This window comes from Melanerpes formicivorus, unplaced genomic scaffold (assembly GCF_026170545.1).
Source record: "Melanerpes formicivorus ecotype bairdi unplaced genomic scaffold, bMelFor1.0.p_v2 SCAF_408, whole genome shotgun sequence".
Classification (NCBI taxonomy): Eukaryota; Metazoa; Chordata; class Aves; order Piciformes; family Picidae; genus Melanerpes; species Melanerpes formicivorus.
In genome coordinates, this window is record NW_027142760.1 from 22,382 (window position 1) to 39,716 (window position 17,335).

General features: G+C 57.8%; 1 protein-coding gene across 1 annotated transcript in view; it reads left to right on the top strand.

The window, feature by feature from the left end:
- The first annotated feature begins 8,721 nt into the window (after positions 1–8,721).
- Positions 8,722–17,335, top strand: part of LOC137459766 (unconventional myosin-Vb-like) — a 54,512-nt gene continuing 45,898 nt past the window's right edge. The window contains exons 1-5 of the mRNA XM_068170522.1: positions 8,722–8,869; positions 11,454–11,602; positions 12,262–12,381; positions 14,329–14,466; positions 16,835–16,897. Of these exons, the coding sequence (XP_068026623.1) occupies positions 8,722–8,869; positions 11,454–11,602; positions 12,262–12,381; positions 14,329–14,466; positions 16,835–16,897 (618 nt within the window). The remainder of the gene's footprint in view (positions 8,870–11,453; positions 11,603–12,261; positions 12,382–14,328; positions 14,467–16,834; positions 16,898–17,335) is intronic.

A 17,335-nucleotide genomic window follows, 5' to 3' on the forward strand; every position in this document is an offset into this window, starting at 1 on the left:
GGAGGTTAGGCTCAGGAGCAGGCAGGTTAGGCTCAGGAGCAGGGAGGTTAGGCTCAGGCACAGGCAGGTTAGGGTCAGGAGCAAGGAGGTTAGGCTCAGGAACAGGCAGGTTAGGCTCAGGAGCAGGGAGGTTAGGCTCAGGAGCAGGCAGGTTAGGCTCAGGAGCAGGGAGGTTAGGCTCAGGAGCAGGGAGGTTAGGCTCAGGAGCAGACAGGTTAGGCTCAGGAGCAGGGAGGTTAGGCTCAGGAACAGGGAGGTTAGGCTCAGGAGCAGGGAGGTTAGGCTCAGGAACAGGGAGGTTAGGCTCAGGAGCAGGGAGGTTAGGCTCAGGAGCAGGCAGGTTAGGCTCAGGAACAGGGAGGTTAGGCTCAGGAGCAGGGAGGTTAGGCTCAGGAGCAGGGAGGTTAGGCTCAGGAGCAGGGAGGTTAGGCTCAGGAACAGGGAGGTTAGGCTCAGGAGCAGGAAGGTTAGGCTCAGGCACAGGCAGGTTAGGCTCAGGAGCAGGGAGGTTAGGCTCAGGAGCAGGGAGGATAGGCTCAGGAGCAGGGAGGTTAGGCTCAGGAGCAGGGAGGTTAGGCTCAGGAGGAGGGAGGTTAGGCTCAGGAGCAGGGAGGTTAGGCTCAGGAGCAGGGAGGTTAGGCTCAGGAGCAGGGAGGTTAGGCTCAGGAGCAGGGAGGTTAGGCTCATGAACAGGGACGTTAGGTTCAGGAGCAGGCAGGTTAGGCTCAGGAGCAGGGAGGTTAGGCTCAGGAGCAGGCAGGTTAGGCTCATGAACAGGGAGGTTAGGTTCAGGAGCAGGGAGGTTAGGCTCAGGAGCAGGGAGGTTAGGCTCAGGAGCAGGCAGGTTAGGATCAGGAGCAGGGAGGTTAGGCTCAGGAGCAGGGAGGTTAGGCTCAGGAGCAGGGAGGTTAGGCTCAGGAGCAGGGAGGTTAGGCTCATGAACAGGGAGGTTAGGTTCAGGAGCAGGGAGGTTAGGCTCAGGAGCAGGCAGGTTAGGCTCAGGAGCAGGGAGGTTAGGCTCAGGAACAGGGAGGTTAGGCTCAGGAGCAGGGAGGTTAGGCTCAGGAGCAGGCAGGTTAGGCTCAGGCACAGGCAGGTTAGGCTCAGGAGTAGGCAGGTTAGGCTCAGGAGCAGGGAGGTTAGGCTCAGGAGCAGGCAGGTTAGGCTCAGGGACAGGGAGATTAGGCTCAGGAGCAGGCAGGTTAGGCTCAGGAGCAGGGAGGTTAGGTTCAGGAGCAGGGAGGTTAGGCTCAGGAGCAGGCAGGTTAGGCTCAGGAGCAGGCAGGTTAGGCTCAGGAGCAGGGAGGTTAGGCTCAGGAGCAGGCAGGTTAGGCTCAGGAGCAGGGAGGTTAGGCTCAGGAGCAGAGAGGTTAGGCTCAGGAGCAGGGAGGTTAGGCTCAGGAGCAGGCAGGTTAGGCTCAGGAGCAGGGAGGTTAGGCTCAGGAGCAGGGAGGTTAGGCTCAGGAGCAGGGAGGTTAGGCTCAGGAGCAGGGAGGTTAGGCTCAGGAGCAGGCAGGTTAGGCTCAGGCACAGGCAGGTTAGGCTCAGGAGTAGGCAGGTTAGGCTCAGGAACAGGGAGGTTAGGCTCAGGAGCAGGCAGGTTAGGCTCAGGAGCAGGGAGGTTAGGGTCAGGAACAGGGAGGTTAGGCTCAGGAACAGGGAGGTTAGGCTCAGGAGCAGGGAGGTTAGGGTCAGGAGCAAGCAGGTTAGGCTCAGGAGCAGGCAGGTTAAGATCAGAAGCAGGGAGGTTAGGCTCAGGAGCAGGGAGGTTAGGCTCAGGAACAGGGAGGTTAGGCTCAGGATGAGAGAGGTTAGGCTCAGGAGCAGGCAGGTTAGGCTCAGGAGCAGGCAGGTTAAGATCAGAAGCAGGGAGGTTAGGCTCAGGAGCAGGGAGGTTAGGCTCAGGATCAGAGAGGTTAGGCTCAGGAGCAGGCAGGTTAAGATCAGAAGCAGGGAGGTTAGGCTCAGGAGCAGGCAGGTTAAGATCAGAAGCAGGGAGGTTAGGCTCAGGAGCAGGGAGGTTAGGTTCAGGAGCAGGGAGGTTAGGCTCAGGAGCAGGGAGGTTAGGCTCAGGAGCAGGCAGGTTAGGCTGAGGAGCAGGGAGGTTAGGCTCAGGATCTGGGGGGTGAGGCTCAGGAGCAGGGAGGTTAGGCTGAGGAGCAGGGAGGTTAGGCTCAGGAGCAGGGAGGTTAGGCTCAGGATCTGGGGGGTCAGGCTCAGGAGCAGGGAGGTTAGGCTCAGGAGCAGGGAGGTTAGGCTCAGGAGCAGGGAGGTTAGGCTCAGGAACAGGGAGGTTAGGCTCAGGAGCAGGGAGGTTAGGCTCAGGAGCAGGGAGGTTGTGCTCAGGAACAGGGAGGTTAGGCTCAGGAGCAGGGAGGTTAGGCTCAGGAACAGGGAGGTTAGGCTGAGGAGCAGGGAGGTTAGGCTCAGGAGCAGGGAGGTTGTGCTCAGGAGCAGGGAGGTTAGGCTCAGGAGCAGGGAGGTTTGGCTCAGGAGCAGGGAGGTTAGGCTCAGGAGCAGGCAGGTTAGGCTCAGGAGCAGGGAGGTTAGGCTCAGGAGCAGGGAGGTTAGGCTCAGGACCAAGGAGGTTAGGCTCAGGAACAGGCAGGTTAGGCTCAGGAGCAGGCAGGTTAGGCTCAGGAGCAGGGAGGTTAGGCTCAGGAGCAGGCAGGTTAGGCTCAGGGGCAGGGAGGTTAGGCTCAGGAACAGGGAGGTTAGGCTCAGGAGGAGGGAGGTTAGGCTCAGGTGCAGGGAGGTTAGGCTCAGGAGCAGGGAGGTTAGGCTCAGGTGCAGGGAGGTTAGGCTCAGGTGCAGGGAGGTTAGGCTCAGGAACAGGCAGGTTAGGCTCAGGAACAGGGAGGTTAGGCTCAGGAGCAGGGAGGTTGTGCTCAGGACCAAGGAGGTTAGGCTCAGGAACAGGGAGGTTAGGCTCTGGTGCAGGGAGGTTAGGCTCAGGAACAGGGAGGTTAGGCTCAGGTGCAGGGAGGTTAGGCTCAGGAACAGGGAGGTTAGGCTCAGGAGCAGGGAGGTTAGGCTCAGGAGCAGGCAGGTTAGGCTCAGGAGCAGGGAGGTTAGGCTCAGGTGCAGGGAGGTTAGGCTCAGGAACAGGGAGGTTAGGCTCAGGTGCAGGGAGGTTAGGCTCAGGAGCAGGCAGGTTAGGCTCAGGAGCAGGGAGGTTAGGCTCAGGTGCAGGGAGGTTAGGCTCAGGAACAGGGAGGTTAGGCTCAGGTGCAGGGAGGTTAGGCTCAGGAGCAGGGAGGTTAGGCTCAGGAGCAGGGAGGTTAGGTTCAGGAGCAGGGAGGTTAGGCTCAGGAGCAGGCAGGTTAGGCTCAGGTGCAGGGAGGTTAGGCTCAGGAGCAGGGAGGTTAGGCTCAGGAGCAGGGAGGTTGTGCTCAGGACCAAGGAGGTTAGGCTCAGGAACAGGGAGGTTAGGCTCAGGAGCAGGGAGGTTAGGCTCAGGGGCAGGGAGGTTATGCTCAGGACCAAGGAGGTTAGGCTCAGGAATAGGGAGGTTAGGCTCAGGAGCTGGGAGGTTAGGCTCAGGGGCAGGCAGGTTAGGCTCAGGAGCAGGGAGGTTAGGCTCAGGAGCAGACAGGTTAGGCTCAGGAGCAGGGAGGTTAGGCTCAGGAACAGGGAGGTTAGGCTCAGGAGCAGGGAGGTTAGGCTCAGGGGCAGGGAGGTTAGGCTCAGGAGCAGACAGGTTAGGCTCAGGAGCAAGGAGGTTAGGCTCAGGAGCAGGCAGGTTAGGCTCAGGAGCAGGGAGGTTAGGCTCAGGAGCAGGGAGGTTAGGCTCAGGGGCAGCGAGGTTAGGCTCAGGAGCAGCGAGGTTAGGCTCAGGAGCAACGAAGTTAGCCTCAGGAGCAGGGAGGTTAGGCTCAGGGGCAGGGAGGTTAGGCTCAGGAGCAGACAGGTTAGGCTCAGGAGCAGGCAGGTTAGGCTCAGGAGCAGGGAGGTTAGGCTCAGGAGCAGGGAGGTTAGGCTCAGGAGCAGGGAGGTTAGGCTCAGGAGCAGACAGGTTAGGCTCAGGAGCAGGGAGGTTAGGCTCAGGAGCAGGGAGGTTAGGCTCAGGAGCAGGCAGGTTAGGCTCAGGAGCAGGCAGGTTAGGCTCAGGAGCAGGCAGGTTAGGCTCAGGAGCAGGCAGGTTAGGCTCAGGAGCAGGGAGGTTAGGCTGAGGAGCAGGGAGGTTAGGCTCAGGAGCAGGGAGGTTAGGCTCAGGAGCAGGGAGGTTAGGCTCAGGAGCAGGGAGGTTAGGCTCAGGAGCAGGCAGGTTAGGCTCAGGAACAGGGAGGTTAGGCTCAGGAGCAGGGAGGTTAGGCTCAGGAGCAGGCAGGTTAGGCTCAGGAGCAGGGAGGTTAGGCTCAGGAGCAGGGAGGTTAGGCTCAGGGGCAGGGAGGTTAGGCTCAGGAGCAGGCAGGTTAGGCTCAGGAGCAGGGAGGTTAGGCTCAGGGGCAGGGAGGTTAGGCTCAGGAGTAGGGAGGTTAGGCTCAGGAGCAGGCAGGTTAGGCTCTGGAGCAGGGAGGTTAGGCTCAGGAGCAGGCAGGTTAGGCTCAGGAGCTGGGAGGTTAGGCTCAGGAGCAGGGAGGTTAGGCTCAGGAGCAGGGAGGTTAGGGTCAGGAGCAAGCAGGTTAGGCTCAGGAGCAGGGAGGTTAGGCTCAGGAACAGGGAGGTTAGGCTCAGGAACAGGGAGGTTAGGCTCAGGAGCAGGCAGGTTAGGTTCAGGAGCAGGGAGGTTAGGCTCAGGAGCAGGGAGGTTAGGCTCAGGAACAGGGAGGTTAGGCTCAGGAGCAGGCAGGTTAGGCTCAGGAACAGGGAGGTTAGGCTCAGGAGCAGGGAGGTTAGGCTCAGGAGCAGGCAGGTTAGGCTCAGGAGCAGGCAGGTTAAGATCAGAAGCAGGGAGGTTAGGCTCAGGAGCAGGGAGGTTAGGCTCAGGGACAGGGAGGTTAGGCTCAGGAGCAGGCAGGTTAGGCATAGGAGTAGGGAGGTTAGGCTCAGGAGCAGGGAGGTTAGGCTCAGGAGTAGGGAGGTTAGGCTCAGGAGCAGGCAGGTTAGGCTCTGGAGCAGGGAGGTTAGGCTCAGGAGCAGGCAGGTTAGGCTCAGGAGCTGGGAGGTTAGGCTCAGGAGCAGGGAGGTTAGGCTCAGGAGCAGGGAGGTTAGGGTCAGGAGCAAGCAGGTTAGGCTCAGGAGCAGGGAGGTTAGGCTCAGGAACAGGGAGGTTAGGCTCAGGAACAGGGAGGTTAGGCTCAGGAGCAGGCAGGTTAGGTTCAGGAGCAGGGAGGTTAGGCTCAGGAGCAGGGAGGTTAGGCTCAGGAACAGGGAGGTTAGGCTCAGGAGCAGGCAGGTTAGGCTCAGGAACAGGGAGGTTAGGCTCAGGAGCAGGGAGGTTAGGCTCAGGAGCAGGCAGGTTAGGCTCAGGAGCAGGCAGGTTAAGATCAGAAGCAGGGAGGTTAGGCTCAGGAGCAGGGAGGTTAGGCTCAGGAACAGGGAGGTTAGGCTCAGGATCAGAGAGGTTAGGCTCAGGAGCAGGCAGGTTAAGATCAGAAGCAGGGAGGTTAGGCTCAGGAGCAGGGAGGTTAGGCTCAGGAGCAGGGAGGTTAGGCTCAGGATCAGAGAGGTTAGGCTCAGGAGCAGGCAGGTTAAGATCAGAAGCAGGGAGGTTAGGCTCAGGAGCAGGCAGGTTAAGATCAGAAGCAGGGAGGTTAGGCTCAGGAGCAGGCAGGTTAGGCTCAGGAGCAGGGAGGTTAGGCTCAGGAGCAGGCAGGTTAGGCTCAGGAGCAGGGAGGTTAGGCTCAGGAGCAGGGAGGTTAGGCTCAGGAGCAGGGAGGTTAGGCTCAGGAGCAGGGAGGTTAGGCTCAGGATCTGGGGGGTCAGGCTCAGGAGCAGGGAGGTTAGGCTCAGGAACAGAGAGGTTAGGCTGAGGAGCAGGGAGGTTAGGCTCAGGAGCAGGGAGGTTAGGCTCAGGAGCAGGGAGGTTAGGCTCAGGAGCAGGGAGGTTGTGCTCAGGAACAGGGAGGTTAGGCTCAGGAGCAGGGAGGTTGTGCTCAGGGACAGGGAGGTTAGGCTCAGGAACAGGGAGGTTAGGCTCAGGAGCAGGGAGGTTAGGCTCAGGAGCAGGGAGGTTAGGCTCAGGAGCAGGCAGGTTAGGCTCAGGATCAGGCAGGTTAGGCTCAGGAGCAGGGAGGTTAGGCTCAGGAGCAGGGAGGTTAGGTTTAGGAACAGGGAGGTTAGGCTCAGGAGCAGGGAGGTTAGGCTCAGGAACAGGCAGGTTAGGCTCAGGAGCAGGGAGGTTAGGCTCAGGAGCAGCGAGGTTAGGCTCAGGAGCAGGCAGGTTAGGCTCAGGAGCAGGCAGGTTAGGCTCAGGATCAGGCAGGTTAGGCTCAGGAGCAGGGAGGTTAGGCTCAGGAGCAGGGAGGTTAGGTTTAGGAGCAGGGAGGTTAGGCTCAGGAGCAGGGAGGTTAGGCTCAGGAGCAGGGAGGTTAGGTTTAGGAGCAGGGAGGTTAGGTTTAGGAGCAGGGAGGTTAGGCTCAGGATCAGGGAGGTTAGGCTCAGAAGCAGGCAGGTTAGGCTCAGGAGCAGGCAGGTTAGGCTCAGTAGGAGACAGGTTAGGCTCAGGAGCAGGGAGGTTAGGCTCAGGAGCAGGCAGGTTAGGCTCAGGTGCAGGGAGGTTAGGCTCAGGAGCAGGCAGGTTAGGCTCAGGAGCAGGCAGGTTAGGCTCCAGAGCAGGGAGGTTAGGCTCAGGAGCAGGCAGGTTAAGATCAGAAGCAGGGAGGTTAGGCTCAGGAGCAGGGAGGTTAGGCTCAGGAGCAGGGAGGTTAGGCTCAGGATCAGAGAGGTTAGGCTCAGGAGCAGGCAGGTTAGGCTCAGGAGCAGGCAGGTTAAGATCAGAAGCAGGGAGGTTAGGCTCAGGAGCAGGGAGGTTAGGCTCAGGAACAGGGAGGTTAGGCTCAGGATCAGAGAGGTTAGGCTCAGGAGCAGGCAGGTTAAGATCAGAAGCAGGCAGGTTAGGCTCAGGAGCAGGCAGGTTAGGCTCAGGAGCAGGGAGGTTAGGCTCAGGAGCAGGGAGGTTAGGCTCAGGATCAGAGAGGTTAGGCTCAGGAGCAGGCAGGTTAGGCTCAGGAGCAGGCAGGTTAAGATCAGAAGCAGGGAGGTTAGGCTCAGGAGCAGGGAGGTTAGGCTCAGGAACAGGGAGGTTAGGCTCAGGATCAGAGAGGTTAGGCTCAGGAGCAGGCAGGTTAGGATCAGGAGCACTCAGGATAGGCTCAGGAGCAGGGAGGTTAGGCTCAGGAGCAGTCAGGATAGGCTCAGGAGCAGGGAGGTTAGGCTCAGGAGCAGGCTGGTTAGGCTCAGGAGCAGGGAGGTTAGGTTCAGGAGCAGGGAGGTTAGGCTCAGGAGCAGTCAGGTTACGCTCAGGAGCAGGCAGGTTAGGCTCAGGAGCAGGGAGGTTAGGCTCAGGAGCAGTCAGGATAGGCTCAGGAGCAGGGAGGTTAGGCTCAGGAGCAGGCAGGTTAGGCTCAGGAGCAGGGAGGTTAGGCTCAGGAGCAGGGAGGTTAGGCTCAGGATCAGAGAGGTTAGGCTCAGGAGCAGGCAGGTTAGGCTCAGGAGCAGTCAGGATAGGCTCAGGAGCAGGGAGGTTAGGCTCAGGAGCAGGCAGGTTAGGCTCAGGAGCAGGCAGGTTAGGCTCAGGAGCACACAGGTTAGGCTCAGGAGCAGGGAGGTTAGGCTCAGGAGCAGGCAGGTTAGGCTCAGGAGCAGAGAGGTTAGGCTCAGGAGCAGGGAGGTTAGGCTCAGGAGCAGGGAGGTTAGGCTCAGGATCAGAGAGGTTAGGCTCAGGAGCAGGCAGGTTAGGCTCAGGAGCAGTCAGGATAGGCTCAGGAGCAGGGAGGTTAGGCTCAGGATCAGGGAGGTTAGGCTCAGGAGCAGGCAGGTTAGGCTCAGGAGCAGGCAGGTTAGGCTCAGGAGCAGGGAGGTTAGGTTCAGGAGCAGGCAGGTTAGGCTCAGGAGCAGGGAGGTTAGGCTCAGGAGCAGGGAGGTTAGGCTCAGGAACAGGGAGGTTAGGCTCAGGAGCAGGCAGGTTAGGCTCAGGCCAGGGAGGTTAGGATCTGGAGCAGGGAGGTTAGGCTCAGGAGCAGGCAGGTTAGGCTCAGGAGCAGGGAGGTTAGGCTCAGGAGCAGGGAGGTTAGGCTCAGGAGCAGGGAGGTTAGGCTCAGGAGCAGGCAGGTTAGGCTGAGGAACAGAGAGGTTAGGCTCAGGAGCAGGGAGGTTAGGCTGAGGAGCAGGGAGGTTAGGCTCAGGAGCAGGGAGGTTAGGCTGAGGAGCAGGGAGGTTAGGCTCAGGAGCAGGGAGGTTAGGCTCAGGAGCCGGGAGGTTAGGCTCAGGAGCAGGGAGGTTAGGCTGAGGAGCAGGGAGGTTAGGCTGAGGAGCAGGGAGGTTAGGCTCAGGAGCAGGGAGGTTAGGCTCAGGAGCCGGGAGGTTAGGCTCAGGAGCAGGGAGGTTAGGCTGAGGAGCAGGGAGGTTAGGCTCAGGAGCAGGGAGGTTAGGCTCAGGAGCAGGGAGGTTAGGCTCAGGAGCCGGGAGGTTAGCGTTAGGGGCAGGCAGGTTGGTCTGTGTTTTCGCAGTGCAGCTCTGTGCTTCAGCTGGTGAAGTACAAAGGCTCAGCACCAGGGGCCAGACCTTTGAAGCATCAAAGAGAGGCCCAACAAAGCTTCCTCTCTGGAGGCAGGTGAAATGCAATCCCCCTGCAGTCACCCTGCCCTGCAGCAGCCCCTGACGCTCTGCCTTGTTCCGCAGCGCATCGCCGACTTGGAGGAGGAGAACGCTCTGCTGAAGCAGGAGAAAGAGGAGCTGAACAGCAGGATCCTGGGGCTGTCTCAAGGTAAGGAGAGCTGCTTCGGGCAGCATGAAGCCTCCACTCCAGCAGCAGTTTTCTCCTGCAGGCTTTTGCTGCCCTGGGCAGGGTTGACCTCCTGGATGCTTGCGTGGTGGTCGGGTGGTGCGGGGGGTTGCGTCGGTGCTCTCTGTGTGGTGGATGGCGAAACAGGGTCTGGGATGACTCTGTCAGCTCCAAGAAGGACCCTGAGGGGCTGGAGTGTGCCCAGAGGAGGGCAGTGAAGCTGGGGAAGGGTCTGGGGAAGAGCAGCTGAAAGACCTGGGGTTGTTTAGTCTGGAGAAAAGGAGGCTGAGGGGAGACCTTGTGGCTCTCTGCAGCTCCCTGAAGGAGGCTGGAGCCAGGTGAGGGTTGGGAACAAGTGACAGGATGAGAGGAAATGGCCTCAGGTTGCACCAGGGGAGCTTTAGGTTGGACATTAGAAGACATTTGTTCACTGAAAGGGTTCTCAAACTCCCTCACTCAGTGTTCCAGTGAAGAGGCTGCCCGGGGAGGTGGTTGGATCCCCATGCCTGGAGGTGATTCAAAGAGGCAGAGAGGTGGTGCTGAGGGCCATGGTTGAGCCCTGGTTGGACTCAGTGATCTCACAGAGCTGTTCCAGCCCAACCAGTGCTGTGACTTGGTAAATTATGGAATAAAGTTCCTACAGGGGCATTTTAGTTCAGTTTTGTTGCAGCATTTGCTGCAGGAGGTGCTGGGGGTGGAGGACAGAGAATGGCAGTGCCTGAAGACTGATAGATAAAGGATCCAAGCAGCAGCACAGGCCAGGACACTGAGCTGTGACAAAAGGATCTTCCTCATGTGGCAGGGCTCTGAGTGTCCTTTAAAGCAGAGACTCAGGCAGTGAGGCAACGGGGAGAAGCCATCTGGGGGAATCCCAGGCTGTGAAGGCAACTCTCAGAGATGCCTTAAGCTTCTTCAGCTGTGATTTTGATCCACAAAGAGCATTGTGCCTCCTTCTGTGAGGAACCTGCCCCTGCTCTGTGGTGCCCACGAGGGACTGCTCAGGATCTGAGGGAGTGATAGGACTAGGGGGAATGGAATGAAGCTGGGGGTGGGGAGATTGAGGCTGGAGGGGAGGAGGAAGTTCTTCCCCATGAGAGTGGTGAAGCCCTGGAATGGGTTGTGCAGGGAGGTGGTTGGGGCCCCGTCCCTGGAGGTGTTTAAGGCCAGGCTGGCTGAGGCTGTGGCCAGGCTGATGTAGTGTGGGGTGTCCCTGCCCATGGCTGAGGGGTTGGGACTGGATGATCCTTGTGGTCCCTTCCAACCCTGACTGATACTGTGACACTATGACCTCTTGCTCTCAGCCCCATGCCAAACCAAGGAATGAAAATAAGATGTTAGAAAGAAACCTGCTGCAAGTATTTCTCATCTCTCATGGGTTGCTCCTGGGGCATCAGGGCCTGGGGAAAGCAAGTGATCCAAATGGCAGAGAGGCAGATCTCAGTTATAAATGCCTCTGAATATTAGAGGATGGTTTATGTGTTCTGGGTCAGGGATCTGTACTGGGTGCAGCCTTGTCAAACACCTTCACCAGTGGCCTGGGTGAAGGGGCAGAGTGGAGCCTCAGGCAGTTTGCTGATGGCACAGCACTGGGAGCAGTGGCTGACAGCCCTCAGGCTGTGCTGCCATGCAGTGAGACCTGGGCAGGCTCAGAGCTGGGAGAGAGGAACTTCATGAGGTTCACCCAGGGCAAGAGTAGGGTCCTGCAGCTGGGGAGGAACAACCTCCTGCACAGGCCACGTGAGGGGTGACCTGCTGTAAAGCAGCTCTGTGGAGAAGGACCTGGGAGTGCTGGTGGGCAGCAAGTTCAGCATGAGCCAGCAATGTGGTTTGTGTGGCACATGGTCTCCTGGGGTGCATGAAGAAAAGTGCTGCCAGCAGGCTGGGGGAGCTTCTCCTGGCCCTCTACTCTGCCCTAGTGAGGCCCATCTGGAGTCCTGCATCCAGTTCTGTGCTCCCCAGTTCAGGAGAGGCAGGGAACTGCCAGAGAGAGTCCAGGGAAGGCTACAAAGCTGCTGAGGGGCCCTGGAGCGGCTCTGTGAGGAGCAAAGGCTGAGAGCCCCTGGGGCTGTGCAGCCTGGAGCAGAGCAGCCCCAGAGGGGATCTGAGCAATGCTCAGCACGAGACAAAGGCTGGGGGGCAAGAGCCTGGGGCCAGGCTCTGCTCAGTGGTGCCCAGGGACAGCACAAGGGGCAAGGGGCACAAAGTGTCCCCCAGGAGGTTGGATGTGAGCAGGAGGAGAAAGTTGTTTGTTGTGAGGGTGCTGGAGGGCTGGAGCAGGCTGCCCAGAGAGGTTGTGGAGTGTCCTGGTGTGGAGAGCTTCCAACCCCCCCTGGGCACTGTGCTGCTGGGCAAGCTGCTGTGGGTGCCCTGCTGGAGCAGGGGGGGTTGGACTGGGTGGTCTGTAGGGGTCCCTTCCATCCCTACCTCCCTGGGGTTGTGGAGGTGTAAAAGCTTTTGCCAGAGGTCATTTTGTTAGCTGTTGCTTTGTTCACCACATGTTCGTTTCAGACATGAAACCCATCCTTTCTTTCGGTGTTTTGGTTTTCCCCTTCCCTGTGTTTTGAAGGAGAGTTTGCACAAAACACAGCCGAGGAGAGCATGCAGATGAAGAAGGAGCTGGAGGAGGAGAGGTCTCGTTACCAGAACCTGGTGAAGGAGTACTCCAGGCTGGAGCAGCGGTACGACAACCTGCGGGATGAAATGGCTATCATCAAGGTAATGGCCCTGCAATTACCCCTGCTCTGCTCTCACCTGCCGCTGCTCTGCTGCCTCACTCATCCCCCACCCCCTTTTCCCCCCACCTCCCACAACACCTCACAGAACTCGCAGTGCTGTGCAGCTTGTGCTTGGTGTTGCCAGGAGTGAGTTTCAACCCCCACCCCTGAAACAAAAGCCCAGCCCTCAAACCCCAGCCACCTGGACTCAGAATTTCAGCAGCCAAAGCTCTTTCAGGTTGAGCTTTGCTGAGTTCTAAGGAGGCCTGCTGAAAATCAGCTATCAATTTTGAGTGGATTAGGTGGAAGGTTTGAGCGTTTGAAGGGAGCCTCAGAGGGGGTTGTGAAGGGCATAATCTCGAGCTCCACTTTGTGTGCTCTCAATTCACAGAGGCACCTGGTGCCATGAAAAGCCTTTAATTCATGCAGAGTATTTCAACTGAGCTTCCCAGTTCGTTTTCAGCTGTTCCCCTGGGCTCACAGTGTGGTAAAGCAAAAGAACCAGGGAGGAGAATCCACTGTAAGGTGATAGCCAAGCCTCCTGTAAAGCTGAGCTCAATGTATAGACACACACACACACAAAAGAAAGGTGCTTGGTGAGGAATCCTTCCTTATAAAGGCTGAAAGTATTCTGTCTGTATCTGCATTGCTCCTTGGCAGCAGTCCCCTGGGCACAAGAGAAGCCCATCCAACCAGAGCAGCTTGGAGTCTGATTCCAACTACCCATCCATATCAACTTCTGAGATAGGAGACACTGAGGATGTGATACAACAAGTGGAGGTACTGTATACATGGGGCAGGATCAGGGGGAGGAGGAGGAGGAGAGCCCTGCTCTGTGGGTCTGGGGGGCATGGAGGAGGAGTGCAGGTTGGACTATAAAGTGTGAGGGATTGTGGTGATTGAATTTGACACAAGAGGAGATGGCCTCAGGTTGCAACAGGGGAGGTTTAGGTTGGACAGGAGGAGGAATTTCTTACCCAAAAGGGTTGCCAAGGCCTGGCCCAGGCTGCCCAGGGCAGTGGTGGAGTCCCCATCCCTGGAGGGATTTCAAAGCTGTGTGGCTGTGCTGCTGAGGGACATGGTCCAGAGGGGACCTGGCAGTGGTGGAGTCCCCATTCCTGGAGGGGTTTCAAAGCTGTGTGGCTGTGCTGCTGAGGGACATGGTCCAGAGGGGACCTGGCAGTGATGGAGTCCCCATTCCTGGAGGGGTTTCAAAGCTGTGTGGCTGTGCTGCTGAGGGACATGGTCCAGAGGGGACCTGGCAGTGATGGAGTCCCCATTCCTGGAGGGGTTTCAAAGCTGTGTGGCTGTGCTGCTGAGGGCCATGGCTCAGTGGTGCCCTGGCAGTGGTGGAGTCCCCATCCCTGGAGGGGTTTCAAAGCTGTGTGGCTGTGCTGCTGAGGACCATGGCTCAGTGGTGCCCTGGCAGTGCTGGGCTCATGTCTGGACTTCTGGTGATCACAGAGGTCTCTTCCAACCAAAACCATTCTGTGCTTCTGTGATTTCATCCTGCAGTAAAACCTGATGCATTCTCAGAGTCATTGTGGTGCAGCTGCAAATGTGTGGGCTCAGACTTAAACAGGGCTCTAACAATACTGCAGGGTTGGTTTTGGGGGGCCATGCCAGCTCAAAGTCTGATGAAAACCCATCAAAGGCAGGCAGCATTGTTCCACTAACAGCAATGGCAATGACCCTGTAGCAGTGCTCCTCCACAGGAGCTCGTTGCCCCCTTGCCCCTAGCATCTTCATGGGTGCTCTGCTGGCCAGCACATCCCTTGAAGCCAGCAGCCTCTCCATGCAGACAAGAGGAGCAGGAATGGTTCCCTGGCTATCAGGCATCATGTGGAGAAGGCAGAAGTGGGCTGTACTTACCTGTGCTTTCTAAGCTCAAGAGCCCCCATGGGGGGTGAGTGTTGCTAGGATCCACCAGGACCCTGCAGGAACCTCCACTTCCCTTGGCTCTCTTAGGGTTGCTTTAGGATTTCTGAGCAGCTCTGGGAGCAGTTGTGGAGGAGGTCAAATTCATCAATATTGGCAATGCTGTGATAGAAAATACTCAGAGTGAAGCCAGTTAAAAAACAACTAACAGAGATTTGGCTGGAAGGGCCTCAGGAGGGCATCTTTTTATGTTGCTGAGGTCCCAACCAACCCAGTTATTTATTGGCCTGTTAAGCACTCAGTGACTTGTTAAACACAGAGCTGTCAGGGCTGGAAGGGACCTCAAGGCTCAGCCAGCCCCAACCCCCTGCCATGGGCAGGGACACCTCACACCACAGCAGCTTGCTCACAGCCACCTCCAGCCTGGCTGCAAACACCTCCAGGCAGGAGGCTTCCACCACCTCCCTGGGCAGCCTGTGCCAGGCTCTCACCACCCTCCTGGGCAACAACTTCTTCCTCACAGCCAATCTGAACCTTACTGCCCCTGTTTATTTGCTTTAAAAATAGCTGCTTAAAGTAGGGTTTGGGTGTTGGAAGCTGTGCCTTTGAGGGGATGCTTCTCTTACCAGCTGGTTGAGTCCCCATCCCTGGAGGGGTTTCAAGGCCATGTAGCTGTGCTGCTGAGGAGCATGGTTCAGGGGTGGACTTGTCAGTGCTGAGTGAACTGTTGGGCTTGATGATCTTAAAGGACTCTCCCAACCCAGACAAACCTGTGATGCACAGTCAGGGTGTATCTGGCACTCTGCATGGCTATAACACTTGACTGAGGTCTTCTCTTTGCCTGCCCAGGAGGTTGGGATGGAGAAGGCTGCCATGGACATGAGCCTCTTCCTAAAGCTGCAGAAGCGAGTGAGGGAGCTCGAGCAGGAGAGGAAGAAGCTGCAAACCCAGCTGGAGAGAAAGGAGCAGGAGAGCAAGAAATCCCAGGTAAGAGATGTCCTCCCATGATACCAACTCTTCATGTCTTGTTGGTGACAGGGACAGTGGCATTGAGGCTTCCTCAGCAGGTGTGCTGATGACACCAAGCTGTGTGGTGCAGCAGCCAGGCTGGAGGCAAGGGATCCATCCAGAGGGACCTGCACAGGCTCGGAGCTGGGCCCAGGACAACCTCATGAGGTTCAACAAGACCAAGGGCAAGGTCCTGCAGCTGGCTCAGGGCAATCCCAGGCACAAATCCAGGCTGGGCAGGGACTGGCTAGAGAGCAGCCCTGAGGAGAGAGCCTTGGGGGTGCTGGGGGAGGAGAAGCTCAGCAGGAGCCAGCAGTGAGCACTTGCAGCCCAGAGAGCCAAGCAGAGCCTGGGCTGCAACAAGAGAAGTGTGGCCAGCAGGGCCAGGGAGGGGATTCTGCCCCTCTGCTCCACTCTGCTGAGACCACAGCTGCAGCTCTGGGGCCACTTCTGGAGCCTCTGTGCCAGGAAGGACCTGGAGGTGCTGGGAGGTGTCCAGAGCAGGGCCATGAGGAAGAGCAGAGGGCTGGAGCTGCTCTGCTGTGAGGACAGACTGAGGGAGTTGGGGTTGTGCAGGCTGGAGAGGCGAAGGCTCCCAGGAGACCTCATTGTGGCCTTCCAGGATCTGCAGGGGGCTACAAGAAAGCTGGGGAGGGACTTTTGAGGGTGTCAGGGAGTGATAGGACTGGGGGGAATAGAGTAAAAGTAGAAGTGGGGAGATTGAGATTGGCTGTGAGGAAGAAGTTGTTCCCCAGGAGGGTGGTGAGAGCCTGGCACAGGCTGCCCAGGGAGGTGGTGGAAGCCTCCTGCCTGGAGGTGTTTGCAGCCAGGCTGGAGGTGGCTGTGAGCAACCTGCTGTGGTGTGAGGTGTCCCTGCCCATGGCAGGGGGGTTGGGGCTGGCTGGGTTTTGAGGTCCCTTCCAACCCTGACAGTTCTGTGAGTCTCTGTTTCTGGCTGGCTTTGCTTGGCTGCCTGAGGACACATGATGGAGGGCTTGAAGTCTGAGTGTGACAGGGTGCAATGAAGAGGCAGCAAGTGCCTTTTGGAAATTCAAAACAAACCTTCTTTATTTGTTTTCTTGGCAGCTGAGGAGAGCTGGGCAGCAGATCTGATGGCTATATTGTTGGGTTTTGTTCATAAACTGACAACAGGACAGCATCTGAAGTATGTTGAAGGAGGTAGAATGAATCTTGGTGCACTTGATTCTGCTGCACTGATCCTGTTTCCTCTCTTTTGAGAAGTGTGGAATCAGTTCTGTTAGTGAAGGTCAGAATGAGGAATGGCAACCTGAGGGTCAGGAGGCTCTGCAGAGGGCTCTGGACAGGCTGGGTCGATGGGCTGAGGCCAGTGGGATGAGGTTCAACAAGGCCAAGTGCCAGGCCCTGCACTTGGGTCACAACCACCCCGTGATGGCTCCAGGCTTGGGGCAGAGTGGCTGGAATCTGCCCAGCAGAAAAGGAGCTGGGGGTGCTGGGTGACAGGTGGCTGAAGATGAGTGCATAGGTGGCCAAGAAGGCCACCAGGATGGCTTGGATCAGCAATGGTGTGGCCAGCATGAGCAGGGAAGTGATGGTGGCTCTGTACTGGGCACTGGTGAGGCCAGACACAGAATCCTGGGTTCAGTTCTGGACTCCTCACTCCAAGGACACTGAGGAGCTGGAGCAGGTCCAGGGAAGGGCAATGAAGCTGGGGAAGGGTCTGGAGAGCAGGGCTGGTGAAGAGCAGCTGAGGGAGCTGGGGGTGTTTAATATGGAGAAGAGGAGGCTGAGGGGAGACCTTCTGGCTCTCTACAGCCCCTGAGAGGAGGCTGGAGCCAGGTGGGGGTTGGGCTCTTCTCCTAGGGAGCAAGTGACAGGACAAGAGGAAGTGGCCTCAGGTTGTGCCAGGGGAGGCTTAGTTTGGGTGTGAGGCAGAGTTTCTCCCCTGAAAGTGTTGTCAAGGCCTGGACCAGGGCAAGAAGCTGTCCTCTGAAGCTTCACCAGCAGTCATTGCTTCCTTTCTTCACCAGATGTTCTTACTGCTCACCTTGAGCCACTTGCAGGAAACACAAGTGGGAGACTTCCCCAGCCTCACCCTAACTACAGAGACAGGTTGAACACCTGCTTCCCAGCCACTGTGCTCCCCTGGTGTCATTGTTTGAAAGCTGCCAACATCTCAGGGAGACATCACACTGTTTTCTCTGCCCTGCTAGGTGTTGCTGGGACACTGCCTAATGCCATGTGGTGGTGGAGTTGGCTGGCAGTGCCACAACAGGGCTGGCTGCTGGTGGAGACAAGCCTAAGCCACCCTGTGCCATGTGCCATCTGGATGCTTGTGAATGTCAGTTCACTTCCTTTATCCATGCAGGTAATTGAAATGAAGCCTGAAGTGACTTCAGACCATGAAGAGACTGCATACAACAGTCTGAAGGTGAGTGAGGAGGTTCTGCTTTATGTTGTCACCTCTTGCTTGGCTCCAGCACCCCTAACAGCAACCCAAAACCTCCTGGTGTGCAGTCTGGCAGTTACAAAGAGCAGCTGGAAAGCTGTAGCTCTCCATCAGCTGCTTGGCCTGGGGTGGGCTCTTAGGGGTACCATCAGTTCTGCTCTGATCTACCCACCTGAGTCCTGCCCATGTGTGGTGAGGGATGCTTCTCCTCTCTAGTGTTTCCTTGGGTGTCCTTAGACCCTGCAGGTCTCAGCACTTGGCTCTGCAGCAGGTGTGAATTCTCCTGGCTGAAGGCCAATTTATTTCTTCTTCCAAACCCCTGCTCTGCTTCTTACCTACTTTGCATCCATCCCCTTGGTGCCACTCAGGTCAAGCCCAACTGAATCTGCTGCAGGAGCTGCAGTAACAGCCTCCACCTCT